At 36.1% G+C, this 14,443-nt stretch overlaps 1 protein-coding gene across 11 annotated transcripts in view; it reads left to right on the top strand.

The window, feature by feature from the left end:
• The window catches only part of RALYL (RALY RNA binding protein like), a 682,789-nt gene that overhangs the window by 486,926 nt on the left and 181,420 nt on the right, over positions 1-14,443 (top strand). Inside the window, exon 1 of one of the 11 annotated variants that reach the window (XM_025870781.2) lies at positions 3,220-3,346. The exons of the other annotated variants lie outside the window; for them this stretch is intronic. Coding sequence (XP_025726566.1) covers positions 3,310-3,346 — 37 coding nt within the window. The 5' untranslated portion in view covers positions 3,220-3,309. Of the gene's footprint in view, positions 1-3,219; positions 3,347-14,443 lie in introns of those variants that run through there. 11 annotated transcript variants of the gene reach the window in all.

The raw sequence follows: 14,443 nt of genomic DNA on the forward strand, positions 1-14,443 counted from the left end.
GGATTTGTATTTTAAGTATGGAGTATAAAGATTGAGTCCATTAGGGGCGCCTGGGTGGCTCAGTTGGTTAAGTGTCTGCCTTTGGCTCAGGTCATGTTCCCAGGGTCCTGGGATCGAGCCCCGTGACCATTGGGTTCCCTGCTCACCTCCCTCCCTCACCCTCTGCTCCTCCTCCCCAGCTTGTGTGCTCTCTCTCTTTCTCTAATATAAATAAATAAAATCTTAAAAAAAAAAAAGATTGAGTCCATTAAAAGAAATCACGTTGCAGGGAGTAGATAGATATTTTAAAAAGCAAGTAATGCTTTTTTTTGACCTCTGACGTTATAGGCATAAAGCTGATTTTGAACATAAAACAACAGTACTCAGCCTGGATTCTTGAAGAGGATAGGGAAAAAAGAATGAGATACCTGGACCTGCCTTCTCTCTTCAGCTACCTTTTCTGTCCTATATGTCTGCATTCTTCCTCCCTATTCTTGTGGCTGAAAATTTCCCAGCCAAGACCTCCTCCTCTGCCTCAGCTACTTCCTCTACCTGTGCTGCAACGTGGTACTCGTGAAGTTGGTCTCAACCCATTAGGTGTAGTTGAGGTCCCCAATCGTGATGGTTTAAAGCACTAAGCACAGATATGAGGTCCAAGAGTGGATGGCTCTATATTCCCTGAGGTAAGAAGAGTAATGTAAGAAAGAGTTGAAAGCATGAAAATCCCTATGTGGAAACAATGAAAGAACCCTGGTGCAAGATTGGGAGCACAACAGTGTACCAAACATTGAGGAGTACAAGTCAGGATACTTGTTTTCATGTGTGTCTGTGTGATAATGAATGAGACTGGGTGGTGGGTTGCAGTATATGTGAACAAATTTAAATTGTTACATAGCCTTTGCAAAAATTGTTCAGATCGATGTTAATTACGGATACTACAGTACTAACAATGTGAAAAGAGAAAAACTACACATGTGACAGAACCATGCAATAATGTAAAAATTAATACCATTTATGTCATTGTATCATTAGGCTATTTCTGCCTCATCATCACCAATGACATGTTTATTCATATCATAGGTATGTGTACACGTATGTCAGACAAATGGTTTTAACTTTGTTTAGTTGTAATAAATTTTATGTTTGTTGGTCTTCTGGCATGGGTGACTTTTATAAAGGAGAACTTGCTTAGTGGTTGTGACTTTGCTTCAGTAAATTTAAAATTTATCTTCACATCTGTGAGTATATACAATTCCATCCAAAACAGTGAACTCGTCCAAATTAACTTTGGGGCCAAAAGATAGACATGAAATGATAAGTGCTTGCTTCAAGTAAGAAAGTAACTTCAGTCAATAAACATGAGTTTGACTCTTGTCCAGATTTATTGAAAAATTAATTATAGTTGTATTGTCTTTATAACTTAAATTAGTTCATAAAAACTCCTTTATTCAGCAAATATTTACCAAGAGCCCACTTTATACCAGGCATTAATATGTCCTCTGGATATATATCCCTGAAAAAAGAAAGCCTGTCCTCTGGAAGCTAATGTTCTAGTAGGCAGAGACAAAAAACAAATACGTAAGTGCTGTGGAGAAAAATTAAGCAGGTAAAAGGTTGTGGGATATAAGGTGTATTGTATGTCATTAAGAAAAAGCCTACTTATTATATTTATTGAAATATTTTAATCTCACTATTAGAGAAAACAAGGAAAATCCTTCTAGTGTTTCAGAATTGACTATGTCTTACAGTAAGATATAACCATAGTGGTCTTTGACAAAAAAATCTCACTAAACACTACAGTTTGTTAGTGAAAAGTCAAAGAAAGTGGACAGGAATACTGCTAAAAACCTGCCGACATGCTCTTCTTGAAATCTGTGATTACGAAATGTAGTAATTACTTAAATATGAAAATATTCTTTTAAAAAAAGATTTTATTTATTTATTTGACAGAGAGAGACACAGTGAGAGAGGGAACACAAGCAGGGGAGGGGGAGAGGGAGAAGCAGGCTTCCCGCCGAGCAGGGAGCCTGATACGGGACTCGATCCCAGGACCCTGGAATCATGATCTGAGCCGAAGGCAGATGCTTAACAACTGAGCCACCCAGGTGCCCCAAATATGAAAATATTCTTGACACTGAAATAATCCTTTTATTAAAAAGGATGTCTCCTGCTATCAGTAAGTAGACTGAGTTTGTTAACACTAAAAAGGAATTTTGGCAATTGAAAATGTCTTCTGCTTTTAGCTGGAAGATGGAAGCTTAATGTATAATCAGGAAGTCTTATTACATAGAAGTTATTCGCTGGTGTCTAAATCCTTTGGTATTTTAAATAAAACTGCATTTCAGACACCCTCATTAGCACAGGAAGGAGATTGGAAATCATACACAATTTTGGAGTGTTTGGGAGAAGTAGTGCTCCTGAGCTGCTGCGGAGTACCAGGCGGGCGTTGCTCTCAGAGCAGAGAGAGTCCAAGGGATATGAAGACAAAGCTTCCGTGCTGTCCAGTTGACAGTGTGAAATGTGTTCAGATAAGGATATGTCCACAATCCTGTGAAAATAGAGGTCTGAGGACAAAAATGAGGCAGCAGGGGGGAAGGCAGGCAAAAGACTCCTGAAAGTCTTCTTTCAGGAGCGGACAGAGTGCCCAGCACACAGTAGGCACTCACTGACTCTGATACCCTAATGCATGCCCCTTCTATTCTAGGCCTGGGGAGATAATGTGAAAATGTTGCAATTCCTGCATTGCCTGAGAAGCAGTCTGTTTGGAGAAATAGACAAAACTAAAAGTGGTAATTGCTTTAATAATTGAGCATACAAAGTGCATTCATTGAGAGCTCAGAGACAGAAAGAATTTAGTAGAATTTCAAAAATAAAATACGAATCTAAGCATTCTAGGGTGGCTAAAAGACATGTGAACCCAAAGGATAGTTTTTAATTTCCATAAATCTCAAAAAAGGGTTTTTATATCTCATATTTGTATTTTCAGTTTTACTGTTCTTGCTAAATACATGAATCTGTTCTTAACTCAACATTGCTTCAAGCACAGCACTTTCATAGTGCAGATTTTATTAGAGAACTTAACTGATATCAGTTGGGGGAAGGTGAAGGGAATACAATTTTCTCTGGAAGATTTGCATTAGATAGAGTAGTTACAGGCTGTAGCGTCTCCCCTGTAATTTTATGAGAATGGTATTACCCTGGCTTTCACTGTGTGATTGCTGGTTACCTTCTGTCAGTGAGCAACAGTCTTACTGCAAAGCAGGAACACAACCCATCTCTTTGTCTCCGTGGTCAAAGCAATTACTTCTTAGAAAGTCGGATTTTTCCAGAATGACCATGTACAGGAGCAAACGCAGACATCAGAGATGTAAGTAAATTCTGACCCAACTTTTTCTCATGACTGTGGTGGGAGAAACATACTTGATTCCTTAAAAGACTAATCATGACTTCTTCAGATCTATCCTGGTAGTAGAAAAAAATACTGTAGCTTTTTTTCTCACCAACCTTTATCTGTATCCCTCCTACATCCTTGGAAAATGTTGGGGGGAGAGGGGATAATTCACTTGTTACTATGGAAACCTTTGGAAAGGTTTACAAAATCAACAGAGAAACAGATCAAATGCAATTGCAGTCTAGCTCAGGAGCCTTCATTCAGGCATGATCACTGGGTAGTTCTCTCTCTCTCTCTCCCGCTCTCTCTTCTTTTCTTTTCTTTTGTGTTCCTTTCTTTTCTTTTCTTTTCTTTTCTCCCCCTTTCTTTTCTTTTCCTTTCCAGAAGTGATAGATTTTCTTTCCTGAAAGTCTATTGAATGGTTTGGGAAGCTAGCCTAAAACTTCTTTTTATTTATCCAATATCAATGATAACTCTCAGGAGAAATAAGACAGTTCAGAAGAGAGGGGAGAGAGAGTTGATTGTGAATGACAAGCTGAATATGTAACAGAATATTCATTGCCAAACTTCTTGGTCCGGAGCATATTTGTAATATAATTCATTACAGACACCATTTTAAAGGGTTAAAAGGAGTCATTTGTAATCTACCCTAAAGGAATTGATTCTGACTGAAAAGGAACAGCACACTTACCCTGGCGAAAAGTCCAGAACAAAGATGATTATGGAACTGAAAGCCACTAGGTTTAGCTAAAAATCCAAGTCTTATAATGTGTTTTATGGTATGCAATATGCCTGCCATGAAAAGCTTTCTAATCACTTCTCTTTCTAGTAAGCCCAACTCGTTATCACTTTATCTTCCCTATTGTCTAAAGCAAAGTAAATATTACCTTATTGCGCCCAGTGCGTCCTATCACTGACTCTGTTTACCATCTTAGACAGGGAACTACAGCTTGTTCTATAGTCAAAGTCTGTACTTTTTCATTATTCCTAGGATGTCTTTAGGCATTACTAAATATTTTAGACAATCGGCAACATATCAAAGGCCAAAATATGATAGAAATGAAATTTTTTTTGAGTGTGATAGTATTTTTGGCCAATTTCCACCTGAGACATGAACACTAACATTTCTCTTGTTCAAAGAAGTTTTATGCACCACAGAAAGCTCTGAGGGCCAGGACTGCCAGTTTGATTTTATATGCCTGATTGCCTTTTGATGCCTCTCTTTCTTGTGACTGAGAAACAACATATGATACATGCTGCTTGTGTCTTATAAAAATGATTGGTACAAAGTCTACAAATATATTGCTGATTAATTTCCTTGTGATTTCCTCCCACAAGAATGGATCTAAATTATGCATGTACTTGAAAACCATCTTGTACCTTTACTCCTGTATCTTTTAGACACCTCCTCATTTTTTTCCATGTAGGTAATCATCACCTTAATGCCCATGGCAAATAAAAGATTATAGAAAAATTGTACTGAGTCTCTCCCCTAAAATGTGTTTGCCGAAGTCTGCGATTAAGCAGCAGGAAGAAATTGTGAATTACATGAGACAAGTCAGAAGATGTATAATTATACAGGATGAACACAGTAGGGTGTAGTAAATGGTTTAGTTAAAAAAAATCTAATGTGTTACTTCTGTTTAATTTTATCAGCTACATTATATTGCATTAACTGTTTCTATATTCTAATCATGTAAAATATTGGAGAGCAAAAATATAATAAAATTGAAGTGTACAGAAAGGTTAGCAATAAGAGCAAAGAGAATCCTTAAATGAATTTCTATCTTTCACTAATAATATTTGCAAAAGTGGAAGGTAATGCAATTGTTTGCTACCAATGGGTATATAAAAATATCTGAATTATCCCATCACCAAAAACCAGTGCATTTCCGTTTTCAATCATATCATTTATATGTGTGTTTTTGATCATGTAAAAGGCATAAACTAGCCTAGAGGCAATGGTAATCCAATTAAGGCAATAATTGCACACCTAACGAAACCTCAATGTGAGAAAGAAGGAAAGTATTTTTATGATTTTCTTTAAAATTGAAAAAGTACATAAATAAACTTTCTAATTTCCTTATTCCCTAGAGACTTACCATAATATCCTTTAGTAAAAATAATGCAACTTTCTCTTAGAGAACCCAGTGAGAAGACCAGGGAAGGTGTGTGTGGCTATGCTAGGGGATCAAGGAGAGGGGTGGTAGAGTCGGACTACTTGTCAAAGGCATTTTAAAGTATAAATTACACGAAGCCTTTGAAAATTTATGTGGGACTTTGAAATCCATTCCTCACTCATGTCTAGATTGGTTATTTATAATTCCCTACAGAGGAATGGGGGGAAGAGTACCCTTTTCCTTGCTTCTGGTGGAGCACTAGCTGTGGAAAATGAAACAGCTTCAGCATTTGTTCAGATAGCAGATCTCACCTGTGCACAACTACATAATGACTTTCAATTAGATACGGAATTTGTTGAATGGTATTAAAAAATGTTTGCCTATGTCGGACGTTGATTTTGCCAGAGCCAAACAGGTACTTCAAGAGGAACTCAAATATATGTAAACCTGTTTTTACAAATTAGGTGGAGGCAGGAATCATCATTAGCATAAATAACTTTATTCTTTAGTGTTTAAACATTGAACTTTTCATATATACTATATCATTCTATTTATTAAAGTGTGTAGTTCATGTTTAAATTTTCAAAATGTTATGTGTAAAACCATGTATACCTGTAAACTCCCTTGCCAAAATTCCAGATGACCTTGAGCAAACATTTTGTTGTTGTTGTTGTTGTTGTTTTTAAAAGAGGCATAGAGATACATTCTTAAAGATGAATATGTTTCTGAAATACAGACTTAGAGAAAAACTAGAGTACGATCCACATGCTATTAGATAGAGAATTTTGAAAATACCGCAATCCCCATACCACAGCAAAGAGAACAGTGTACATCTAATTTCAGGTGTGTAACAGTCCATCTTATTCTACCAGATAAGAGCTGATGTTCATTTTTGATTATCAGTGATATGTTTGGGTGCTTATCTGTCTTATCTATCCCATTACGGAAGGGCTTGATGAGATCACTTCAGGAACCTGAACACTAGCCATAGTCCTTTACCTGTAATCTTGGCCAATGTCTGTTATCTCTGTGGGTTGCAATTTCTTTTTCTATAACTTTAGCAGACTGTGCAGAGATGTTTTCTAAGGTGTCTTCAATCTCTAGCCCCCAGGGTTCCCACACATAGGCCTCATCATGTAATTCTTCTACTCAAAGAAATCTTATGGGTTGTCATTGCTTAGACTGTAGCTCCAGACTCAAGTGCTTCAGATCCATGGGACCATGGATTTACTGCAAGAGAGCCTACAATTCACATGAATATTAATCATTGCCTGTATAATGGTGAAAAGAAGTATATATGTATATACGCCCATGTGTGTATCACTCATGTATGCATACATATATATATACCCCTATATTATTTTTTGGTTCTAAAATGATATGCTTAACAAAAGATGGTACTAAATTTGTAATAGCTTTTAATACCATGTATTTTATATGATTTTTAAGCCAGTTATATCACATAGGGATTTTATGGTTTAATGTTTTAAAAAAGTGCTCTCATATTCCCAAATTTTGGGAATCACTGAACTGGAAATGAAATACAAACATGACCTTATAAACACATATTTACATTATTGTCACTCACTGCATACTTCTTTCCTGATACCACCGTGTTCTAGCCTTTGTCAGACTATTGACTCATCCGCAAAGTTCATTATAGACTCCCTTGTCTCTCTGCCTTTGCCCATACGTCTTCCTGTTGATGGGTGGTCCTCATCTGCATCTTCATGTGTATAAATCATCCCTTGTCAAGGTTTCATTCAAATGTTACATCTTTCATAAGAGTCTCTCCAATTTCCACATCAAATTTATCATTTTCTTCTCGTTTTTCAGATGCTATTTTATAATTTCATTTATACTTCCTATGTTCTGTCTAAGGTTTCATCAGGTAAGGTACCTTTAATTTTTATTTGAAGCATTCTCAGAGTATAATTCAATGCTTTGACCATAATGATCCATAACTGTCTAGTGAAATTTATTCATTTAAAGAAATATTTATTGATCACCTATTATATTACTTTCTAGACACTGCTCTAGTGCTATGGCTTTAGCAAGGAATGAACCAAAGTTCTAAACAAAGATGACACACACATAGATACATAATATGCCATGTGATGCTAAGTATTACGGAGAAAAATAATGCCAGCAAGAGAGAAAGGGAGTTTTGGAAGGTAGGATGGGGAATTGCTGTTTTCTATATGGTCATCAGGAAAAGCCGCTATGATTAAGGTGACATTTACTCAAACACCTGAAGGAAACAGACAGAGCAAACTCTGCTTCTTATTGGATAGTTCCAGACAAAAACAGCATGTGCAAAGTCTCTGGGATAGGAGGGATACTAGAGGACCACAAAGGTGGCAATAGAGAGTTAATGAAAAGATACGAGATCAAAAAAGCACTGAGGCAGTGGATGGGTGGAGTAAGACATAGATTTAAATTAAACAATATATTTTATTGGTAACTGAATTAAGATATATATTAACTTTTCAGAAACACTATCCATACTTAAAGTGATTTTTTTATTTTAAGATTTATTATTTATTTGAGAGAGAGAGAGTGTGCACATAATCAGGGGTTGGGGGGTAGGGGCAGAGGGAAAGGGATAGGGAGAGAATCTCAAGCAGATGCCCCGCTGAGCATGGAACCCAACGCAGGGTCGATCTCACAACCCTGAGATCATAACCTGAGCTGAAATCAAGAGTCAGACACCACCCAGGCACCCCATACTAAGTGACTCTTGCATTATTTTTATTAAAATGAAAATTATGAAAATGATTTTAAAAAGCATTACACTTCATATTAGGTGAGGCTTCCAGTCATTAATTGAAAGACAATCAAATTGTGGTCATCTAGATGTCAGAAACATTATTTGAACAAGAATATTTTCTGATTTATCTTCTTGTAAATATCCCTGTATTTTTGATACATTAATTCTATCTTTAAAGGTCATGCTGTGAGAAAAAAATAAATTTATAGTTTAATAGAATTGTAAGGCTTCTTTAAAAAAAAAGATTTTATTTTTTTTAAGTAATCTCTACACCCAACACGGGGCTCAAACTCACAACCCGGAGATCAAGAATTCCATGCTCTGCAGACTGACCCAGGCAGGTGCCCCTAGAATCGTAAGGCTTCTTAAAGCTTTTGCAGGAAGAAATAAGACTGCTGCCAGTCTTAATTGATGTAGAATTGGTATCTTAGTGGTCAAGATGAATAGCAAGTTTAATGTTCTATGATTATTGGAACATGAGTTGTCTTAGCTGTCACATACATCTTTATTACTACATTCTATCTTATACAAATCTTCATTTTAAATATTTTTTGAAATTCTTTATTACAAATTGGGTATCAAAGATAAAAATGGATTCTTATTTAAAACATATACTTAAATTGATACTGCATATAATTGTGAAGATAAAATTAATTATGACTTAATTCACAAATTATTTTATATCTCAAATGTTGGCCTTATTTATTACAGAACCATTTGAAGATTCATCTGATCTCGGTTTAAAAAAATATTTTAAGCTTACACTAAAAAAAAAAAAAAAATGACCTGAGCTTGATAAGTAAGGCTTTCTGGAGGACACTATTACATTCAGTCGTTGATTTCTCTATTATTGATGCTTGTTGGGAATTCTGGTCTGACATCTGAAATTTCTCCAGTATTTTTTCTCTCAAGTTCCTAATATGAATTCTATAACTGATATGGATTGAGAACTTGTAACTGTATACATTCCTCCATGGAATCATGTCTGCATGGATAGAATCAGGATTCTCTAATTGTGCATGCCCAGTGGGACCATAGTTAACCAGTTTGAGAGCAGAGAGGTACAGAAGCTGACTAGTAACACCCCTGATACAGATTGACCTTATGTAGAAATACATATTGGTCTGCCTCACATCCTTACTCATTTGCTTTGCTTTTATACACTCTAGCCTGTGACTGGTTCTACCTGGAGGAATACTTATTCATATTCTCCCCCCCCTTCCTTTCTCCCTCCCTCCCTTCCTCTCTCTCTCTCATTCTATTCCACATATTTTCTATTTTGCAATGCTCAACAAAGTCAGAGGTCACTTTTATAGAGGGTGAGCATTTGTACATTTTCTTTGAACTTCTCTACTTTCAGAAAACAACTTGCCTATCCTACATCACCTGCTCTTTTAGTGTCTACCTTCTGAGAATCTGTGCTGCGTTTATATCTAGACCTACATAAAAGCCACAACATTGACTCTATCCCCAGTTGTTCATGTAAATGTTCTCTACTGAATGACATTTATCTCTCAGAGAATGTTACAGTTAAAAATAATGTGGATTTGTATTTATTGAGAGCAAATGATGCATGTGAAGAAACTAGGCTCTCAGCAAAATAAGATTGGTGTTAAAGTAGATATTAATATATCTTTTTAAAATACTGTCATGAATGTAGGGATTTTTACATGATTATAAGAAAGATGACTATTCAAAAGCATTGATGGAAAGGGGGATAATACAGTCTTTATGTAGTCTAACATGTCCTACATTTGGAAGCTTAGAAAACAGCTTTCTTAAAACCATGATCTGCTATAATTATGCTTTTTGGACTCTCTGTTTGGTTGAATCACATTAAATTGTCATTTTTGTAAGTCAAATATGGCAGTTTCATATTGTTAAATATAAACACCAAAACATATATATTGTTAAATATATATGTAGTAATAAAGATGTATGTGACAGCTAAGACAACTCATGTTCCAATAATCATAGAACATGCTGGTGTTTATATTCTGGTGTTTATATTTTGCCACACAGAAGGTGGCAAAATAAAGAAGGGACAGGTAAATAAGTCATTGCACCAACACAGTGGCATTAAAAGTAAAAGGCATTATAGCTAAGCTGAGGATGAGCACTTGATGTACTAAAAGAATATAATTAGGGGAATGTATTCATTGTGTTTCTTTAGGATATGTAAGGTTAAACCTTTCACACAAAAAAATAAAAAGCGCATTCATACTTGTCAACATGGATGACATTGTTTTTCAAGTGACACATCTAACTAGGCTTTGTAGATCATCAAAATTTTAGAAATTGCCTACCTCCCACCAAACTTAAAAAGTTTATTATAAAAATGTGAATTCTGCCTTTACGTGATTTTAAGATTAGAATTTTGCTTTTATACAAATGGAAAATGGGACAGCTGAAATGAATTAATAATAATACCAAAAATGATAAGAATAGTATTTGACATGTATTGAATTACTACTCTATGCCAGGCACTGTTTTAAGCATTTTGTTATATACGATTAATGTAATTTATCTAATAGAGATATAACTGAGCATGTAAAAGCAATAATCTAGTAATCTATGGCACTTTTAATTTCCATCCCAATTTTAAAATGTTATTTATAATTTTGATATTAATCTCTAGGAAATTGAAAACATGAAGTTAAATTAAAATATTTATCTTGACCAGGGTGAAAGAATAAGCTTATATGTCCCTTGGGGAAACAAACAAATTAACTTCATAGGGCAAAATACATTGTTTGGCCAATATTCCTATTTTTTGAATCGTAGAAAAACAGAAAAAAATATCCCAAGGAAAAGTTTTACATATATATGCAAATGAATATTCACATATGAATGCATTTGCCTGGTGTGCCATCTTTTCTGCAAAAGAATAAAAGGTTTCCAGAACTTAGAAAAACGAAGTGCTCTGCAGTGATTTAGTGATTCATTGTGAGTAGTTATACTCTTTTTGGTCCAGAACAGCTAAATTGTTTGGCATAACCTTTTGATTCATTTTCCTCTTTGTAGTTATTGATTTTCTTGGCATTATTTACTGAATTGTGCTCCCATTCTGACTATGGACTTTCTGACACCATTTGTTATATAGGGTTACATTATATATGTGTTAATATTGACTCAAAGTCTTAATGGCCTTTTATCATTGACTTTATATTATCTCTAGAATTTCATTTGTATTTAAAATAAAGATAAGGTCCACATCTATTTTGTGAAATGCCTTATAGAGAGTGTGGCACGTATTTTTGTAATGTTTCATGCCTTAGGCTGCTTATCATTAGGAAGTGTTATATTTTATATTATATGATTCTTTTGACCCCTAGTGAACTTGAAACTGCCTTAGAGGAACAGCTGGATGTATTTCCTTAAATAAACACACATTGTTCTTCAAATTGCTAGTATCTGTCTTCTTAATAGGCTCCACAGGCAATGGGAATCTTGACTTTGAAGTCACCTCTATTGGGTTCATGTAGATATCTGACTATTTCATACCTTTTTCCCTCTCACACTTGAACAGTATCTTTCAACTTCTTTGTCTTTAAATGTACAGCATGTAGCCCTAACTTATCCTTTACCTGTACTCTGCATTTATAATATTTTTGGCATTTTATTTTATATGATAATTAAATGTAATATAAAATAAAATGCCAAAAATATACAACACCTGTAAATGCATTACAGACTACCTGGAACACTTAATTCTATCTAATTTATAGTGTCAGTTATTAATGAGAAGCTGGTTCACAACTAAATAAAAATGCACTCACATAAAATCAGAAATAGTTTACTTTTAATTGGAATGCAAGGAAAAATTCATTTGCTTTTTCACTTCTGGCTTTGCTAAGGTACCAAGGGAAAAATGGTTACTCGAATTTTAAAAGTGGTCGTAAAATTTTCTCAGCACTGAATTTGTCCTCCTAGAACTATTTTTATAAGACTAGCCTTTTTCTAATGATCATTTCTAACATAGATGATACACTCAAATTTGACTAATGGGTACGGAATCTCCCAAAGACGCTCTAGTGATGAAACTCCATGAAGGTTTCTAGAGTTTGCTTATGCACTGTTTAGACAGAAATATTTTTCAGATTATCAGGCCAGGTTTCCAAACCAAGCTAGATTTTGAGAGAAGATTTGACTTGAATGGATGGGACAATTTATTTGAAATTGAAAGAAAAACAAATCATTTAAGTTATAATTTAAAAATATTCTTTGTTACTTGAATATTTAAGAAAGAAGTTAGTAAGCAAGCACAGGAACAAGATATCAAGACATAATGTTAAGAAGATCATAGATATATTTGTTGCCAAGATTTTCTTTTAGGTCTATGGAAATGATTCTCTGGACATTGGAACCATGCTAATTTAACCAGTTCTCTTATACTGAAAACAACTGTCCATCAGGTTAAAGACAGTAGGAGTTGTTTTTGTCCTATGGAAACAGCCATCTAACATCTTTAATTGTTTGGGGAAGCTATGAATCATTAGTAATACTATTTCTTCTAGATTACTACTGACAGTAATTAAATCAACAGTTGTAGTAATTTGCCATATACTTCAGGCCCAATTAAGTAAGTCTTGCCTTGTTTATCTGGCTATTAAGGGATAAAGTGGCTTGGGACCCAGAACTCTCAGGAAGTTGCCTGCATTATTAATTTTTACCAGTGTTGACTTAAGCTGTAGAGTATGATAAGTATCTGTTGGGAGGGGCATCCAAGATGGTGGCATAGAAATATCCTGATCTTCTGTCACAGACACACCCACATCCACAGCTACCTATGGATTATTTCCCTCTGAAAAAGATTTGAAAACTAGATCAGTTGCTCTCCACGATGAAGAATAAAAGGACAACATCAAAACTAGTAGCAGAGGCAGAGACATGGTCTTGCAAAAAACTCACCTCTAGCACAGCAACACACAGTAGGGAAGATCTCACTAGACAAGCACTTCTCCCAGAGGAGCAAGGTTTTGGTGCCCCACATTGGCATCTATGCCAGAAAGATGAACCCTGGGATCTATACCAGAAAGATGAGCTCCAGAACATCGGGTTTGGATAATCAATGGGACTAATGTCTGGGCATCCAAAGTGCTATAAGAAACTGAGACTCCTCTTGGAGGGTTTGCATGTCTTCTTGCTTGACCTGAAACCCAGCAAAAAACAGCAGTTTGAAAAAACACCTAAATTTAAAAAAAGAAAGAAAGAAAGAAAGAAAGAAAGAAAGAAAGAAAGAGAAGAGAAGAGAAAAGAAAAACAGTTATATGTGAGGGAGATTCATTTGTTGATCTGGAAGCATCACCTGGAAGGGTGGGGGACAGCTAAGATGCTCCCCAGAAATGGAGGTACTGGTGGATGCCATGCGGCACTTCCCACATAGCCTATTAGCATAAGTAGGCAAGCATGGACATGGAGCCCGACCATCACCTTGCTGGAGCAAGTGGGGTGAGTGGTCATGGCATTTGCTGAGAGCATGGAGAGCACAAATCCCCACCACTTTGCTGAGACAGGTGGGGCAAGAAGTCAGATTTTCCTTCCATTCCCAGCCTAAAGCCAGCATACACACACAAATAAGGCTCTTTCTTGCTCTATCGATGAAGTCTACAAGCACAGGCAGACATTTTCCCACTGACTTTACGAAGGCTTTAGGAATGTGCCTTACCCACTGCACTTTCCAGCTGCCCCACTAAAACCAACAGCATGTGCAGTCCACATAAGGGATACCTCTGGATCACTTGACCCTGGTGGCAAAGAGGGCTGGTGTTCTAGAGCCCTATGGGACTATAACAGTCTGAAAGATAGCTCTCAGCAGGCCACCAACTCCAAGGTATTGCACACACAGCAGACTGAGACAACCTCAAGCTCCCTCTGAAAACAGCATATTCATTTAGTGTGGAGCTTCAGCATGAGGGACAAGCTTCAGGTTTCCCACAAATCTAGAGGCTAAAGGTGCACTCCCAGGGAAGATAAGCAGGAAGACACCATACTTGCATATACTTTTGGCCTTGCTATGACCCAATGAGACTTCCCAGAAAGGAGCTTACATGCTTACCTAGAGCCCTGATTTTGGCAACTGTCACCCAGGAGACACTTCCAGATCTCCTGGTCTGGAGGCCAACAGGTATTACAATTGCAGATCCATAAGATTTAAATGTTTTCATACTTTAAAAGCTGCTG

This window comes from Callorhinus ursinus, unplaced genomic scaffold (assembly GCF_003265705.2).
Source record: "Callorhinus ursinus isolate GAN/ISIS: 27379988/994484 unplaced genomic scaffold, GSC_fseal_2.0 scaffold5, whole genome shotgun sequence".
Classification (NCBI taxonomy): domain Eukaryota; kingdom Metazoa; phylum Chordata; class Mammalia; order Carnivora; family Otariidae; genus Callorhinus; species Callorhinus ursinus.